This window comes from Xyrauchen texanus, chromosome 18 (genome assembly GCF_025860055.1).
Source record: "Xyrauchen texanus isolate HMW12.3.18 chromosome 18, RBS_HiC_50CHRs, whole genome shotgun sequence".
In the NCBI taxonomy this organism is placed as follows: Eukaryota; Metazoa; Chordata; class Actinopteri; order Cypriniformes; family Catostomidae; genus Xyrauchen; species Xyrauchen texanus.
This window is the reverse complement of record NC_068293.1, coordinates 8,745,732-8,765,311: the sequence shown is the minus strand read 5'-3', so window position 1 is coordinate 8,765,311 and position 19,580 is coordinate 8,745,732. Positions and strand designations below refer to the sequence as shown.

The window sequence follows — 19,580 nt, the reverse complement described above, 5'->3', positions numbered from 1 at the left end:
CCACAAGGTGTCTGATGGATAAGGGTATAAATCAGCCTAAAAATACATGTTCTTCCTTAAGATGGACTGACTGTTCAGGTTGTCTGAACAACTAGACAGTCTTATACGGTTAGGAAAGCTTGTAGTTTGTTCACAATTCAAATTAATTTACATTTTTGTAATTCAACCTGTGCCATTTTCTTTCTTCTGTGGAAAACCAAGGGCATGCTAGGCAGAAACTTAGAGACTTCCTTTTGAGTTCCACAGAAGTAAGAAAGTCACGTGTTTGGAATGACATGAGGTTGAGTAAATGGAAAATTAAAATCTTTGGGAGAACTATCCCTTTAAGGAAGACCTGTAGAACTATGAAAATATATTTTATTGCACATCCCTTAAAAAAGCATGGGTGATTTTTGATTTGTAGCAGCAGAATTATTATTCTCAAAGATGAAGGACACTTCATTAGGGCAGACGTACAGCTGGTTTAAGTGCTTCACTAAACAATATCAGTCCCCAAATGTGCTGCAAACCAAGAAAAGTGTCTGTCAGGCTGTATTAAATCCAGCTTTTGACTTTGTGGTTTCCATCCAGCTTTAATGGCTTGTTAAAATAACCTACTGCGCTTTCTGCCGAGGCATTAATAAGATCTGATAACTAATCAAGGATAGCGAGCACAGGGACTGTATATCTTAGTAAATCCAGGTGGAATGTAAACCATTGCCACTCTCAAAGGAGCCCCGTGGCAGCTGCGAACATGGGAATCCCTGCAAACAGACATACATCTGGCTCAAGTACTCTTTTTCTTTGCTGTTTTAAGATCAAATGATGTTTAGAAGAATTTCACACAAATTTTAGATAGTTCACTTGTTCCACCGCATTACCATAATGGGCAGTGATTTCCAATACTGGACTAATTTTGCTAAATAGTCTGCCGTATCAGCAATAAAGCTAAATTACGATGAAAAATGTGTGAATAACAATGCAAAAGTTATGATATATGGTTAGAGTAGAGTGTCTTTCTTAGCTGATAATGAATATCCACTAAAGACGAACCTCTAGCTCCACATCTCCACTGATGCTGATAATTAAAGTAATCTTTGTTTTATCTGTGGGGAACATCCACACGATCACACATATTAACACATAAGATCATACTCATTCACACACAAGCACACACATACACGTGCACATGCATACATCCATACAGTAGTGTTCACAAGAGAGTCATGGTTTATTTGCATTTAGTATGCAAATATCATAAAAAATAACATATCGAGGTTCTTTCTTGGGAGAAATAGTTAAAATATCTCCAATATAGGTGATATGACTAGTTTATCATTATATACAGCCAATCCCATTCAAAACATCATGATCACATGGGAAGTCTGCATGCTGTTTCCAAAAGTTCTGTTACCCTCAAATTGGCAACAGTATGTCGACTCACTAACATGCCTTATCTCCCATCAGACATAATTGGAATGGCCCTCATGGCACAACTGTTAGTGTGTTGTGTCAGTTACATGGAAGACCACAGTTCAATCCCCAATCAAATGAGGAAGTAATTACGTTTGTATAAACAATCACGAGTGTGATAAGGAGGTTGCATTTTTGTCCCTAACATTGCATTTAGTCTCTATTAGGCATTTCTCTAAACTGTTTTACATCCTGTTCAGCTGAAAATTATTATTTTTACAACTGGCTTATGGCAACCTCTGAAACACTAACCGCTTTAGCCTCTGGAGGCAGTGTTTTCAAATTCGGTCAACATTTACCAATTTCAGCTCAAGAAAAATCGGTACAAATTTGCTAATTTTTATGTAAGATCTGACTGTTCAAAATGTATAATAATTAAAATAGAGAAAATCTAGTTTAAAATAATTAAGTCATGTTTTACAATGTATCAGGAAGGAAGAAAGATATTTAATCATGTTAATTTATATGTGCAGGACCAATACAACAATGGCTAATAAATAGCATCTATTTACATATAAAGAATATGTTTTACAAAAAAAATATAAAAAATATTTTTTTAATAATAATAAATCATTTTCATATGATTATATATATAAAAAAACATAATGGGACTTACTGTACATGACAATTTTATAATGCTGATACATGCAATTTGTGCATGTATCATGCAGATTCACAGAAATGAATAAAACTTAAAAATTGCTAACCAACAGGCGTAATTAAAAACATCTCTCTTGAAGCTCTCATACCAGCAAATCACAAGACAAGGAGGCCTAATCTAATGAAAACTTTAGTCTTTAGGAATCTTAATTGCCATGACAGCACATTAAGAACATTGAGATAATTATTATACCTGAATCTGTTCATTTTTTTTTCACCAGCAAAGGTCATCATAAATACAGTATTTAGTGGAAAATTCTATATATATCCCAGCCCTTTCTTACATGCAGTTCTTCACCCATCATGAGGGTGATGCTACATAATGTCCTATAATGCTTTTTAAATGTTTTAAAGGTATAGTTCACCCAAAATGAAAATGCATTTCAACGGTGACCAGAAATGTGAAGCTCCAAAAAGGACATAAAGGCAGCATAAATGTAATCCCAAAAAAATCCAGTGGTTTAATCCATGTCTTCAGAAGGTGTACAATAATGTTGTTGATAAACAGATCAATATTTAAGTCCTTTTTTTCTATAAATCTACTTTCACACATTCCCTCCTATGCATGTTCATGAGAGTTCTTCTGTTTTTTGCTTATTCGCATTCTTCGAGCATATCACTAATCACTAGTGAAAGTGTAGATTTAAAGTAAAAATACATTTTATTATTTGATTTTTATCTGTTTCTCACCCACACCAGTAATATCGCTTCTGAAGATATGGATTAAACCACTGGATTAGTTCTATGATGCCTTTGTGCTTTTGGAGCTACAAAGTTCTGATCAGCATTCCTTTGCATTGTGTGAACCTTCTTCTAAAATCTACATTTGTGTTCGGCGGAAGAAAGAAATTCATACACATCTGGGATGGCATGAGGGTGAGTAAATCATGATTGAATTTTCATTTTAAAATGCCTAAAACTATGTCACTCATGTTCTGTTTTCTCTGACAATAATTGTGTAATATGTACTATTGTACTTCCCGCTCAGATATTGCAACCTGTAACCAGTTTTAACTGCTGTAAATCTCATGTAAAATCTTCTCAATCCAAATATATAAAAAGGCATAACTCTGCATATGGCAGTAGTACTCGGCAAAGACAAAAGGCCATTAATTATTTAAGAGGTGCTCCCTCTGTGATGGAGCATCAAACCCGCTATATGACTCATCCACATATAAAGTGTTAAAATGGAGGTCTGTGCACCTCAAAATATCTCTGTTAGTGTCACACTCGGGCTCCCTGCCGTAATCAATCCGTTAGCACAGCGAGCCTGCAGAGAGATTTGTGAGTTAGGCCCGTGAGTGTACGGTGGAGCAGCTGTCACGCTCTGGTAATATAAGCCCTTATTAGTGTCCATTAGGCTGCACTGAAACTAATAAGAGATTGTCAAATACATCCAAACATTCACACAACTCCTCAGAAAATACAAGGACATGACAAATCACACTCTAAATGCAAAGCTCATTGACACGATCACTTCCGTTACAAAGTTATTAGAAGGAAGTAGAGTAGAGATCTATTGACGAGAAATTAAGTGATTAAAAATGTAATGCTTTGATTCACGCATTGTTCACACTGGCTCAAATCTATAACTCTCTAACTGAATCATTCATTCACTCATTCCCTCAGTTGCTCAAAAATTCCTCACTTCACTTAATAACTCATTCTTTCCTTTAATCACTAACGAATTAATTCACCCATTCATGCAGTTATCAAAGCACTCCCACTGTCTTGTCATTATTGTTTATGTCACAGAGACACAGTGAATCACTTGACAGATCTCTGGTTTTACATGCCACAAATGAGTGTTTGGATTGATGAATTGTATGGAGCAGTCACCTTCAGAGACATCGGTTCCTTGCGGCTCCTGCCAAACCACACACTAGAAAACTAGCAAGCAAAAATGCATGACCATGCACAAGCATTTGAGATGTATGGTCAGGCATCGGACATCAGCATTTGTATTCAGTTTTACCATGTTTTGGCTGATTCCACATTTCATTCAACTCATGGGGTAAAACAAGTGATGCCAAAATCAAATGTGTTACATTAAAATCACATTCGAGGGAATTGGGAGAGAAATAAAGCCCTGTTAAAGCATATAAATGAGGGGCTTGGGTAGCTCAGCGAGTATTGATGCTGACTACCACCCATGGAGTTACGAGTTCGAATCCAGAGCATGCTGAGTGAATCCAGCCAGGTCTTCTAAGCAACCAAATTGGCCTGGTTGCTAGGGAGGGTAGAGTCACATAGGGTAACCTCCTTGTGGTCGCTACAATGTGTGGTTCTCGCTCTCGGTGGGTTGTGCATGGATGCCGCGGAGAGTAGCGTCGGCTTCCAAACTATTAAGTAGGAAAACAATTTCACTATACACAGAAAAACACATAGTACACAAATAAAACTTTTAACCATTAATTCTTATGTAGGCTTTATACAGTATAGTAATACAAGATAGCGTATTAGCGTGAACATTACTACACTCATATTAGCTATACAATGCTTGACAGTTTATTGTGTATTATGTATGCAGTTTATTAATTAGAGTAATCATAAAGTATAACAAATTTTCATAGTATCCTAATGAATGGAACATTAATGATAGTCCTACCTATTAATTTATATACATAACATCAAGTTACCATCATTACCATTCTTAGCACTGTACTGTACACCATGCCAGCAGCAAACTTACGTTGATATATATATTATAAATTCATGTGGAACTATATGACAACAGCCCTATTTATGGAAACAAAATATATTTATTACCCATTTTATATATGTACTACGGGGGGTAGTGGTGCCTTCATACACTACTACACCACTATGTCAGAGGTCACGGGCCCTTAATGATTTAACCACTATCCTCCAATTACATGGCCAGTTACAACAGTAGTAAAAGAATGCATTGGTCAAGTGTAGCGTAAAATTTCTGTGGTTAATAAATCCTTGGGAACAACAGCAGTATAATTTTGTTAAGGCAGGGAAAAGTGTAGCGTGGCCTTGTTTTCCTCATCACTTTGCCTATGGCATGCAAGTTTCAGAGAGATGCATCTCGATGTAAACAGCCTCATGACCCATTTTGCAGCTGTTCCGCATATAGTGTTCCATAACAGACACAGAAATACACACACAAACACACACTTCTAACTTAATACCAGTCAGCAAACACTGATACTCTCACATCCATGAAGAGTACAGCTGGACAGAAAACATCATGTTGAAATTCTCAAACATCTCTGGGCAGCACTGGAGCGCAGAACACCGACAGAGCATTTAATGAAGAGCTGAAGTGATTTCACCAGGGAGACGGTCAGCTTAACTCAAATAATACCAAAGGCAAGGCTGAAACGCTAAAACCAGCTGCCAGCCAATCTATTATCAGCTCCCACGACCACAGATAAGCATACAAGCCAGACAAAATGTTCAGTTCTAGTGTCATCGCTTAGGGAACTTTCACACTAAAGCTTTTGGTGTGGACCCAAATCAATTTAATATCAGAGTTTGGTTTGTTTAGTTGATGTTAAAGTGGCTTTCCAAACTTGGGTGTGCACTATCAATCCCCATCAGATTGTACTTGAAAAGTTGGTCTAGGGTACGACTCACAAATGGTTTGAATGCAATCTGGCCTAATTTGTGGAAGTGAACTTCTATTAAAAACACATAACTTCCCTCATAGTGTGCTCCGTGTCATGTTAAGTATACACTGAAAATAATGATACCCTAACAACTGTTTCATTTGGCAACATCTAAATGAACTGGTTTCATTCAAGTCAAAAATATCATTTAAAATCACTAAATCAACCTGACTCCTGATTTCAACGAATTTCAAACCCTAACCTTAACTTTATCTAATATTCTGAATCAATGTCAGAGAACAAATGATTATCTTATATTTTTGTCAATTTCTTTGAGAATAGAGTATGTGGATATAATCTTTATCTTAGCATCTCTGTGTCACATGCTTCAAATCACAAACCCACACATATACCGCTCTTTTCAATGGCTTACATACATCTATTTGTGTACTCTGATGAGGTGATGCAGAGAAGTGTTGCACAAGCTTAACTGCTTCAAGCTGCCCTTTGAGGGGGTCTGCACCACAGATCTCCTCTGTCCTCGCTTAGAGGGAACTCTCATATTCCTGTCTCCAGAGCATGGCTGACAGATCCGAGGTGTGTCCATATCTGGGAAAAATCCATTTGCACGGCGAGCGTGGGACTGATACTCAACTCACCATGGAGTTTAGAAACATTTAAATTGTGAGCCAAACACTTCGCTATTACAGGCAATGAGCAGCATAAACAAATGAATGGTATGCCAGGGACACACTACGTTGTCCCATTTAGAGCTGTTGTGTACAGAGTTGGTGCTAGTACATTACACTGATGAAAACTAGAAAATGGGCCGTGAAATGAAAAAGGCAGTGTAAGGAGAAAAGAGAGTATTAGAGGAAGAAAGAGAGAATAAACTACCTTGGCAGGCAACACCTCGCTCCTCATAACCTATGTTGCACAGGCATTTCCCAATGGGCACCAGCCACTCTCCTTCGGTACTGCAGTACATTTTTGGTGGATCCTCCTCTCTGGAATTGTTCACGCAGGAGCCCCTAACTTCCACCAGGGACTGTGAGTCCGTAGGTACAGTGTCAGGAAACATAGCCAGGTTCCTTACTGTGAAGGGGCATTTTTTAAAGTACACCCGAACGGAAACCAAGGCTACACAGGCTCCCACATCCTGGAAAGCCAGGTAGAAGCCCTTCTTTGTCATGGGCCCCACCTCACGGACCTCTGTGTTCAGTTTTAGGATGCGGTCACCCAGGTCCATCTGAGTAAAGCTCTCGTCCGCTGCAATGGTGTCTATTTTTGAGAACTGGTGCTCTCTAAACTTGCTTCCCTGGTCCTCATCTGTCTCCAGATAGTGCAAGTTGAATGTCTCTTTGCAGGTCAGGACCATGGGAATACTGTTGCAGTCCCTCAGGGTAAACTTAAGCTCCACATAGATCTTCTGGGCAGAATTTCGAGGAATCCAATTGGTCCTCAACCAGTTGTTCTGGCTGTACTCCATCACGTTACACACCTGGAAGGTCCGTATGGGTGTATAGTGCTCATCCACCCCGCTAATTTCCTCCCACTGCAAAAAAGAGGAAGAAGTAATTTATTGGGGAAACTAACAGCAGTGTTGGGAGTAACTGGCTAAAATTAGAAATGTTACAAACTTAACTACATTTTTTGGAAGTGTTTCAATAGTTGTAGAAGATTTTGTTGTTTGGTAGTTTTTAAAATGTTATCTGTCTTAAGAAGCAATGGGGTGTATAAAATATTTGAAGCTGATGTGTTTAATTTTTCAGAAATGTTCCCTGTCTAGCATTGGTCGTAAAACAGATAGTCCTGCTTCACATTCACATTATTGGTTGAGCTGATGTTGGCGTGCCGGGCTAGACAGGCAGAGAGGAAGGTTTTGATAGCACCACAGTGTTACACTTTTAGATGAAATTAGCCATGTGTGTGTTCATTAGCATATTTATAGCTGACTCTGCATATTACTCAGAGTTTAAATGAATCACTCAGATTTAAATGAATCACTTCGAATCAGATGGTTTACGTAAATTAACCAGTTCAAATAAATAACTGATTTAATTGAACCCCTGCGAAGGATTTGCTGCATCTTCTATTTTGAAGTAGAATATATATATATATATATATATATATATATATATATATATATATATATATATATATATATATATATATATATATATATAAAATTGCTAATATATAACATGGGTTTTTCTTGTTTTATTAGTAGTATTTAGTCTCGGTTTATGTTCAATGTCCAATTTAATTGTATTTAGCATAAATGTATGTTGAATTTGTTTTATAAGTAGTTCCGGCCTGTTCATATTCAAACATTTCAACACAACTGAGACATCTGCAGAACACCTGAGGCAGAGTTATTCATTTCTCAAACACATTCCGAATAATGTATCATTTTGAATTAATATTTCCCTTGTTTGTATAATTAATGTGCAATGTAATTAATGAGGCACTCCACTCAGAGCACTCTCTGTTGTAAGTCGAGTCTGACAAATCACTTCGTTTTGTCACACAGGGTGTCCAAAACTCCCAATGCAGCCAGAAGTCTTGAGGTTTAATGTACACAAAGCAGAATAAATGATGGACTGAGGGGCCGTGTTTTCTATTACAATAATGAAGTAGTGTATGGCTCTCTGTCAGTCTGAAGTTTATAAAAGCTCTTGGCTGTGTGAGCCAAGGCCTCTTGAGTGGCTGTGAGCTGTTCATTACCAAGAAGAACAAGTGTGCCTTCAATCCGAAGAACTGACTATTTCTGTTTCAACTGTGATGGTGCTTAGTGAAAAAAATAAAAATAAACTTTAGGGGATTTTTTTTTAGTGTGTTGTCAAGAACTGAATGCAATATTTTGCATTGCATTGTTTATACACAGCATTTCTTTTCGGAAGTAGGCTACAACAAATTGACTGAATTCCACAATGAGGGAAAAAACCATGCCCAGAATCTATTTGCATCTGCATTTGATTTCAATCAAAAAACCAAGCTTCCAGACTTTGGAGTATTAGTCGATAACGGTAAGCTTTAAAGCCATTTAAATGATTTTTTACTTCTTAAAGTTACATCCCAGTCTCAAGTCATACTAATAGTACAAGATTGGAAAAAAAGTAAGAAACTTTTAAGTTGGCTCATACAAAAACGTACCATTTTTACTCCCACCGAGTACACAAACCAACGAACAATGTTATAATAATTTTTTCTAAGTTCTAACCCCTAACCCAAACATTAATCTAATCATGAAATCTACCCCTTTACTCAAACCCTCAACCTAACCACGATTCAGAAAACAGAAAAATCACTTGTGAGTACTGCAGGAGAAAGACAACTTTTAGGTTTGGAAAGTGAAGCATATTACTGGTTATTAACACACTTCAGTCCTTTTTTTATAATGCATATATAAATATGGAATGAGTAACAAAATGTGTTAAGTGATGTTTCCTTTCTTAAAATAAAGCTCCGGATAGGAGGCAAGCTAACATTTTCTGCCTGTATTGCATTGAAGTCTGAAATTCTGTTTGTTGACTTTGTTGACTTTCATACAATTTCACCATCTTGTACAAATTTTTACAAGTTGTCTTGAGACTGAGTTGAAAAGTTAAATTAAAAATAGTTTTTTTAGCAGATATATGCTTTAAAATTGTACTGTCTCTTTCTTCTGGGGGAACACGAAAATATGTATGACTAATCTTGCACTACACAGATGCACGTCCAATCAAATGCTCTCTAAAATGAGAATGTCCCTCCCCCTAATAACATGTACAACTGACAAGCAAGCAGAAAAGTATATTTTGTGGCAGTGATATCACTTAAGTATACTTGCTATTTTAGAAATGGATGAAACCTTCAATATGCTGCTCCCAAACTCCCTGTTTCGAAAGTAAATTTGTCACAACAGGACAATAAGCTGTACTCATCAAGCAAGTTCTTTAAGTCTTAACTTCCTTTAAGATAAGCCTATGCCTCTTTTTCAGTCGCTTGACCATTGAGTAAGCATTAGGCAGGCCCACATGGAAAATGTTGCCAAAGAATTCTGTGAATTTGAAAAATTGTACTGCCAATTTATTCACAAAGTTGTACACGTTGCCCGCCCCTTGTGTGTTCATTTCTGACATATTCTGACCAATCGGATTATGCCTTTGAGTACTAGTAATTAGGCATTTTAACTCATTTTACCATGATTAAATCCATTCCACAGAATTCCGAAGACCTCCCTCAAAAATCTGCACAGACAGCCACAGCTCCTTAATAGTGGTGCTTGATTATCTAAACGGGGTGTTAGAATCACAGAACAATGTAATCCCCTTAAATATCATGTGCTAATGTATTAAAAACGAAATAAATACTTGCAAATTGAAATGAATGGAAATTTAGAAATTTGTTCATTTGACTCAATTTGAATGTACAGTTTGAGTTATTTACCGAAAAGCCAACTTGCGCTCAACAGCATAGCTGATGCTCCAAATCAAGTCCAGCTGCCTGGGCTGTGCTGCATTATCATACTGTAGTGAGAATGACTGTACTGAATCCATGGCTGCCAAAATAAATGAAGCGTCATACACAATGTGTAGATCACACACTTGAGAATTGTGTATTTCATGGATTCTCTGCTGCCATGAATGACATCATCATAGCACTGGCCAGTCTCCTTCAAATAACTCTGCTTTATAATGCATACCACCCGGTTATAGAGAGGAAAAAAACTGTAAAACTTTGGTCATATATGCTCTGGATATCTCTTTTATGGACAGCAGCTTCAAAAGACCACATTGATTTCTTGGAGAGAATTGGACTGCGATTGGACACCAATATGTATTTCCTACTTCACAGCGGGATACATCAGCCCTACGCTTTGCGACTTAACACTCAACAGGCAGACTGAAGATGACTTAAAGTTTCTCCGAATATCATTTTACAATAGTAATCCCCCCTTGAGCATGGAAAGCAGCGGAGAAACGCGGAAATCAGCAGTTGGTACATTTGGCAGAGCTGAGGCCCAACTCCCCCCAGTGTACGCTCAGTGTGTACACAGGCCAACTGGTACGTTAAACTAATAGATTCCCTGGCACTTGTGGTCAATGTGGAGCGGAGCTTATGTTTCAGACAGATATGTAATAAAATTATAATCCTCCTCTCACTCGTATTACAATGGAATTGCATTAGTTAGAGTAGACCGACGTTGACTGCAGGCTTTTCCAGGTATCACATGCCCATTTCCTGTATAGGTACATGCAGCGCAAAATTAGAGTGGATTCTGGTAGCGAAGACTCCATTACAGTCGGAATGCTGGGATGCCAGAAAGGGCATAGAGGAAAAAGTTTACTTTTGGGAATATACAGGAGATCTATCAGAGGAAATTCATAAATGGAGCTATGTGGAGGAGATTGCTGCTCGCTGTGGAGTACACACTGATATTAAATGACAAAAATTGTAGTTTGGACTACTGAATAGTGGTCAGCAGAAGTCAACTCAACACAACTCATCTCAAGTCGATTTGCAGCTGTTGCAACTCCACTCAGTAAAACCTTTTGAACTAAAAGTGCATGCTTAAAAACTTGAAATGAGTTTTGTAGACAAATACCAATTGTGTCTATATGAATGTCTTTATAAAACTAAAATATAAGGTAGAAGCTGGACTGGACAGTGAAAGAAAAGTATCAAGTGTCATGGCAACTCCTTCAATATTGTTTAAAAAGCATCCCAGGTAGCACCTCTTGAAGTTAATTAAGAGAATGACCAGATGCATTTTGATTTAATTAATCAAGAAGAGTAAACTCCTTCGTATCATGTTGCAGAAAAAAATAAATACAAATACTTTACTAAACTGAGGACAAATCACTCAACAACAAACAAAGTGTTGTATTTATACGTAAGGCACAAGAGCCAACACCATTCCCACAATATAGCAGGAAACAATAGAAATGACAAGTGCTTGACCCATCTACGATTTCCTGCTCTAGGCCACAGCGACAACTGTAACCTATCAGTCAATACCTTTTCATCACAGCTTTACCACAGAGGAACTATAACATATTGTGCGCTGCCTGTTCAGCCCACTACGACCATATGATGTGCTAATCCACCTTTATAGTGGGGGTTTTCTTTGCACTTTGTACAGCTTGAGAGCTTTCACAGTTTCCTTTCAGAGGGGAAAACTAAATGTGTTTTAGCATCATGTTGGAAATATTGTCTTTCAGCTGCAGGCATTGGCAGATTTTGACTTCATAAATGCATAATGAAAAGTCTGAATTCGTTTGAAGTCTATTTTGTCTCACTCGATTAAGCTACTATGCTGCAGACCTGCTAGCTTCTGTTCCAGATAATAAATGGAAATAGGGCTGGGTGGTATTATAGTATATACAGTGTGATAGTAGCAATGAGTTTATCATTATATTTATAATCAGTTATACTATTTATAATAGTATTAGCTTTACTTTATTGAGACTTTTATACACTTTAAACTAAAGTGTTACATAATGTGAAGATTTTTTGTAAAATAATTTTTCGGTGGGCCTCAATAAAAATGTCCCCCAATTTTTTATTTTTTTCACCAAATTTTCCTTAAGAACAGAGAAGTGGCACATTCAAACAATTCTTTCACAATTTCAGAAATCAGAATTTATGAATTTATAAAAGCTATTTTATTAATATGTATTTGAAGTCAAAGAATGAACTCTTATGGATGGGCCTGGGTCTAATTTGGGAGGGTGCCCAAACTTCTGCCACTATTAATATGTCATGAATTATCTAATCTTTTGATTTGTGTCTATCAAACTCTAAATAAAAAGAAAAAATCATCAAATCAGATGAAATTTAATTTGTAAACTTTTAATCACTGAATTGACCAAAAAAATTAATAATGATAATTATCACACCTACTTTATGAGCCATTGTTTTGTTGAATTTCCAGCAAAAATAGGAATATCATGATATTACTGTACTATATATATATGTTATATATTTTTATATATAAATATATATATATATATATATATATATATATATATATATATATATATATATATATATATATATATATATATATATATATATATATATATATATGCAAAACAAAATCATAAATAAAAACTTTTTGAAAAAAACTATCCATTTGCTAGATTATATTTTCCAAAAACTGGTTCTAAGTGGTTTGAATTGGCTCAGAAATATTCCATCCAACTATATATCCATCCCAGAATATTTACCGTTCTTGCCTGTTGTCCTTTGCCACCAATAATCCCACTGCGAGAAGTAAATCCTGTAATTCTTTCAATAATCTTAAATGGAAATAAAATCTGTGCTAATGCCAAGCCACTGAGACGTTCAACAATCATTTGCACTTCTCTATCTATTCTGGAGGTAAAACAGTTTTGAGGTTGTGAGGCTTTTTAAATCCCAACACTACAAGTGATAATAAAACTCTAATCTGCATCTTCACAGACGCCAGAGATGCTTTTTCAACCAACTCGAGGAAGAAATGCAACAGATCGTTACAGTTCATAAGGGTAGCCGTGGCTCAGACTGAGTAATCCGACTGCCGTGGGTAATGAATCCCAGGCTGAGGCCTGATGCAATTTGGAGAGGCCATAATAAACAGCGCTGCATGTTTCAAGAGCTGTCTGCACAGGGCAGATTTATATTTACTGCCCTTATCTGAGCAGGCGGCCGCACGTGGAACGTCCGATGGGTTTAGCTCTTAATTTGCTTTAACCGGGCCGATTTGTGCTTACACCGGCAGAAGGCAGGCGACCCATCCGTCAGTGTCAGCACTGCACCGGCACATTATTTCAAATCATTTTTGAGGGCATGGCTTTCAGGGCAAAATGCTTATCACTCCAAACTAGGCAAAAGACATGAGTAATTAGAGTTAATTCACCTTGAGAACTTGATCTTCGCCATCGTCTTTCAACAGTCATGCCAATGGCTGAACATTGACTTAATAAATCCCAGAGCATTCAGCACATATCTGCGAGGGATTTCCTTTTTCATTCTCAATCACCTTTATGGCTATATTGTTAAGATTAATGATGCTTCCTCTATTCAAATAATGAACAGTTAGAAATTAATCTAGCAAATTAGTGAAATGACTCAATTTTCCCTAAATGCCTTTATATTAAAAAGCACTTTGTATAAAAGTTAAATGTTTCCTTATTTCTTCCTTGCTTTTTTAGAACAAGCTTCATGTTTTTCTGTGCCAACAGTAAAAAAAGAATGAGGGGAAACACGTGTTGGCAGCTATATGGAACAAATGACTGGATTACCTTTAGCAACTGCCAGCAAGTCATTTTAACACGTAATAAAGTTTCAGGAATGGTTTGGTCTGAGTAGCCCTTGAGACCAGTACCTGTTCAGCTCGACAAATAAACATGGTTATTATCGGAAGTTGTGACCTTGAGGTTTTGACAACAAAAACAAAGTACACTGACTTGCTCTACATGGAAAGGAAAAACATACCTTTGGGCTTAGTCCTTTAATGTTTAGAATGTGTCTTTTTTTCTTTTAAATAGATTTTAGTGTACATAGAATTATTTTGAAGCCTCTAAATATTATGTAAAATAATCCCATCAAAATTACAATTACATATCATTTTAAATGGTCCAAATATTATTATTTTTTTTTTTGCATGTTTGAAAATTTAATATTTAAAGTAAAAAAAATAAACACTTCATTTTACCGTGACTGTTTTACACATTTAACCATTTACTTTGATTAATAATTATAATATTAACAATATGTAAGTACAAGCAGCTCTACAAAATAATTAAACACTAAGTTCATATAGTTCGTGAATAAATATGTAGTATTAAGAGAACTGTAACAAAAGTGTAACCAAAGAAACTGAACACAAAATAATAAATGCACTGGAAACTATGTGCATTGTTTTTGCTCCTCAACAACATTCCTCCAGCTTGAAATCTATTTCAATCAAGAAATATGGATTAAGTCTGTAACACTCACCCCATGGGATGGGGATGATATCCAGCCCAGCTCCCCTTGGCTTGCTTTGGAGTCCAACAGGTTAACTGTAGAAAAGGAGAGAGAAGAGGAGTGAGACAAATAAGCATTTTCCCTTTTAGCTCCGGTTTCAACCCCAGTCACCGGCACTCGGACTAGGAGACCAGGAGGTCTCAGTGCGTACCGTCCCGATCAACAGTGTATTGACTCAGCTGCACTGCTCTGATGCCCCAATCCAATTAAATAAACAAAGGAGTCATTGGACTCATCCTCCAAACGAGCAATTTTTCAGCATGCTCCTAGTTTTAACTGGCTCTGTGCTGAGCAGAGAAACATTACCCATGTTACTGACTTGAATGTCATTATCTGGCCCATTGTTGATTTTGTGTGTCATCATATTATTTCACTGGCATCTGCAACAAGGCAAAGACATCACAAATTATTTTTATCTGACGAGCATCTTCTTAACGCAATTCAATATGTTTATGGGATGTGTTGATAAGTGATGACAGTTCATACCACTGTGTGCCAGTCAGAGATTTCACAAGTATAGAACATTAGATAGTTTAACTTTTTCTGTATGGTTTATCCTTATATTATTTATAGGAGTAACTTTTCTTTTACTTTTTCCATTTCAATTATAAAAGATATTGTTCCTGGGTGAATAAAAAATATGTCCAGGTCACATTTCACCCCAAAATTAAAATAAGAAATCATATATATAAAAAAAACAATAAAAAAAAAAAAGAAAAAAAAAAGAAGAAATAAGCCTTTTTTACATTGTTAAATTATTTTCATTACAATTAAGCAAAAAAAATAAAAACAAAAAAAAATAAAAAAAATATTTAATTACCACTATAAGTCCCAACGTTGTAATTTTTATTTATTTGCAATTCACATTATCATTGTCAGTGGTGATTCTCATGAGATTCTTATTACTGTAATATAATTTTTTTATTGTATTGCAGTAAATACTCTAAGATTATGATTTTTATTAAATCAGATCAAATTAAAGGCAGTACAAATTCTATATATAGAATATGTGGAATTGATTAATGGTGTAAAAAATGCTTAATTCTCATGAAACTAATTTAAAAGTGCAGAATAACTTGCTGCTTGTTTTTTTTGTTCTTGACAGTTTTCGTGAGATTTTCTTCTCTCTTCTCATTTATGCTACCTAACGTTTTTCAAACGAGTAATGTGTTACTGTTTTATTTCAATCATATAATATCTAATCTCTTTTTGTCTATATTTATTTGTGTAGAATGTATTTATTGTGCTTAGAATTGTTTTAAACACATTATCATATCCTTGTCAAATCCAATCTATTTACTGTAAAAGGCAAAGAAACTAAAAGCACAATAAAAACCAATAGAAAATAATGAACAAAAACAATGAAAGAGCACAGAAAGAAAATATGATTGCATTTTTAAAAATGGCTGACTGTCTCAGTGTGCATGTATTAATCATGAACTCTATGGCGTGCTGTAGAAGAGAAGGTCCTGAAAAGCTCTGACATCTCTATGTCTCCAGCTCTCATAACGATGACTCCTGTTTGATTGAACAAGCCTTCTACAGGCACAAAGAGGGAGAACAAAAGCCTCCATCGACGTACAGTAAACGCATAATCTCAGCTGACATGTGGGGCACTCAGCGTGGCGTCTATGGGCGCTGCTAATAGCTGTGCCATTCATTCTCCCTACAGCGATGTCCAGCAAACATCGAGCCAAACCACAAATGGACGGGAAATGAATGACAAACTTTTCTTTTATAAAAGTGCCTAGCAACGTACATTTTGTTGGCAACATAGTCATTTTCTTATCACAAAGTGTGACAGAGAATAGAAAACATGTTCAAGTCAGAGCCAGTAAATGTGTCCAGTCAAAAAATGCTATTTGGTCCTGGAACATTCGACACACACTACCAGTCAAAAGTTTGGACAGAGCGATTAGTTCATAATTATTACTAGTTTCTACATTTCTAAATAATAGTTAAGCTATCAAAACTATGAAATAATACTTCTCTCAACCAACTTCAAGAGGGGAGTTCCTATGTACGCCTTTTCCCACCATCCAGTCAAACTCATTTATAAATCAAAATAAAAGAAAATTAATAAAAGATATTAAAATAAAAGTGATTTTTTGTTTAAAAAAAAAAGTCTTCAGATCAATAGGTTTTTAAGATAATGAGAAACATAAGTTCAGTAATTAAATTCAGCGATACTATATATGAGGTAGATGGAGAGGCGAGTACGTTAGAGACCCCATTATCAAATTCCAGCACAAAACGGCACTGCACCTGAGTGTGAGCCAAACAGCTGGCTGTTGCCATACAGTAGACGATCCCTATTAACTATAATAAAGCTATCTGCTTCAGATAATGGCAGCGCACATCCAGCTCCGTTGGTTCCAATTTAAATTTCTCAATGAGCCGAGCCAGCGTCTCAAATTGAGCCGACCAGGGAAATTTGAGACCATAAAATGAGATAGCTACAGTACAGTGAGGCAAATTCTGTAGCTGTGAAAGAAGGAAATTACAGCCAACATCATTCCCACCCTCACAATGAAAAAGTGTCCTCAGTCGCATCAGGCAGCCATTCCCCCCGCTTCAGCTGATCCAACGGTTGTCTCTTCCAACCAAATACATAGGACAAAATAAGTAAATCAATATGTGATGGAGACAATAATCTAGGATTCCAACCAGCAGCCACCAAGGGATATCTGTCTCTTGAATGTATCGTCCCTGCACAACTAGCTATTGTTTTCCTTTCGTCAGCACATGGCAAATTGATCGAACACATTAACTGCAGTGAAAATGAGTGAATAACAATTGGAACATTATTGTAAAGTGTTACCAAGTTAATACAAGAAGTCAGTGTTACAAATACCCCACATCAAATGTATCAACACACTTTAGAAAGCAGAAAACAAAAGTACTGGACGTTAAAAAGAATTACTTTTATACCTCAAATTAGTCAAATACAAAGAAAAGTAAAAGTTTGCTGCTGTTGTAGTAGTTAAACATTTCAAAGTGATACGATGATGCTTATTTTTCTCAGGCATAGGGAGAAATGTATTGAGAATTTGGATACTTTTAGAAAGTTGACGTCCTGATGTGTGACACGCTATGCATCCAAAACAGTTTTTAAAAACATTTGCTATTATTTTATTATTATGTGTGCAGCTTTTACAACCTCATATTAATTGAGAGAATGCATGGAATATTGTTCTTTTAAAAATGTGCTTGTCATACCGCAGGATCATTTAAATTAAAGTAGTAAAAGAAAAAGATGATTAAAATTATTGAAAATCTTTAAACAAACGGTGACCAGTCACAACACATTACATTTATATTTATTCATTAGCGGACGCTTTTATCCAGCGACTTACAAATGAGGAATACAGCAAAAGTGATTCATCCTAAGGTGGCAATATTATAAGAGTGCTGCAATACAAAGATTCAAATTGCTCAGAGAAGTACAAGAGAAGATGGTAAGAGTGGTGAAAGAAGAGATTTAACACCTTTCATACCAAAAATATAAACTTTCCCTTATGCATTCACATGAATTTAACCTATAGGCTAAATGGTGATTAAAAAACGACCCATACGCTGAATATCTGCCATCCCTATAGATTGTTTGTGATTGACAATTGTCTCCCCTACCATTTCAATATGGAAACAATTCTCGATAATGTACAATGTCAACATTTTACTGTATTACACAGATAGGATGAGAGAAAATACACATTATATAGCCACTAACCTTAAACATTCTTGTGATCATGGTTGTCGATTACGCTCTGAACAAGATTTGCATAAGTTACAGAGCCATATGGCTTGTAAATGGCAAACTGCCTACTCGTCTTCATGTTCAGGTAGTTAATTAAATCTGTTATTGAATTAAGATGGGAGTCAGGTGTCTGGACACCTCGGAACTGCTGGATCCTCGGAGAGCAGTGGAATTAATGACTAGCTTTGTTAAAATCTGATGGAGAGTCTAGAAGACACATGGTGGATTTAGGGATTATTTTCAAAGGATTTCAAAGTGAGCACGAGAGGCCTGAATATGTGTGTCCAAAATACCCACTGCTGTTCCAATGATCCCTTTTCTCACTTGAACTAGACCCAGTCCTGCAGCTGGTCTACCTTCACAGATACCCCTAGCTGAACCATAAACACACATCACAAACATATTACCAAGTGAAATAATTAGAATGGATGTTTTAAACAATGATTTATAGATTCCTTTTAAGCCAAGTAACATGTTGGATTTTAGACTCAAGAACAGGTAGAGCCATTGAATTGGGCACTTTTGTTCTGTAGACTTGCAAAGTGCTATTGTTTTGTGTATGTATGTTTAACGAATTTTCCACATGTCCCAAAAGTATTGCCAACTCAGCATCAATCTAGCGATAAGAGAAAATCCGACCCGTTTCCAATCCCCAAAAACAGAAACCTTAGCCTAACATGGAATATCAGAAAGAGTAGCTTATAGCTAATGAATCACAAACATATTTCCAAGGTTTTTTTATTTTTATTAAAAGGGTAATTAAAATGGATGGGGAAGTAATCACAATGGTTTACAGCTTCCTTACCAAGCCAAATGACATTTTGGATTTTACTGTAGATTCAAGAACAGGTCGAGCCGTTGGATTTGGATTCTTTTGAGCTACACGTTTGTTCTGACATTGATTTTAATTGCTTTTAGCAAACAGAAAAATTTACATTTTCGAAATGGAAAATCAATTGATAATGACAGGCCATACAGCCTGATTATAGGTTCCAACTACAGTGGCAAGATGGCGATGAAGTATTAACCTCCACAGCATGAATAATTCAGCCGAGTCTCAGGGTGTCTGCCCCAACCCCTCTGCATGCTCACAGCTTTTCTGTCCACCATCTCCATCCAGAACCCACCCATCAGCA

At 36.3% G+C, this 19,580-nt stretch overlaps 1 protein-coding gene across 3 annotated transcripts in view; it reads right to left on the bottom strand.

The window, feature by feature from the left end:
- The window catches only part of LOC127658708 (ephrin type-A receptor 3-like), a 156,835-nt gene that overhangs the window by 133,105 nt on the left and 4,150 nt on the right, over positions 1-19,580 (bottom strand). For all 3 annotated transcript variants that reach the window (XM_052148144.1, XM_052148143.1, XM_052148145.1), the window contains exons 2-3: positions 14,658-14,722; positions 6,588-7,245 (exon numbers count right to left, since the gene is read on the bottom strand). In XM_052148144.1, coding sequence (XP_052004104.1) covers positions 6,588-7,245; positions 14,658-14,722 — 723 coding nt within the window. The remainder of the gene's footprint in view (positions 1-6,587; positions 7,246-14,657; positions 14,723-19,580) is intronic.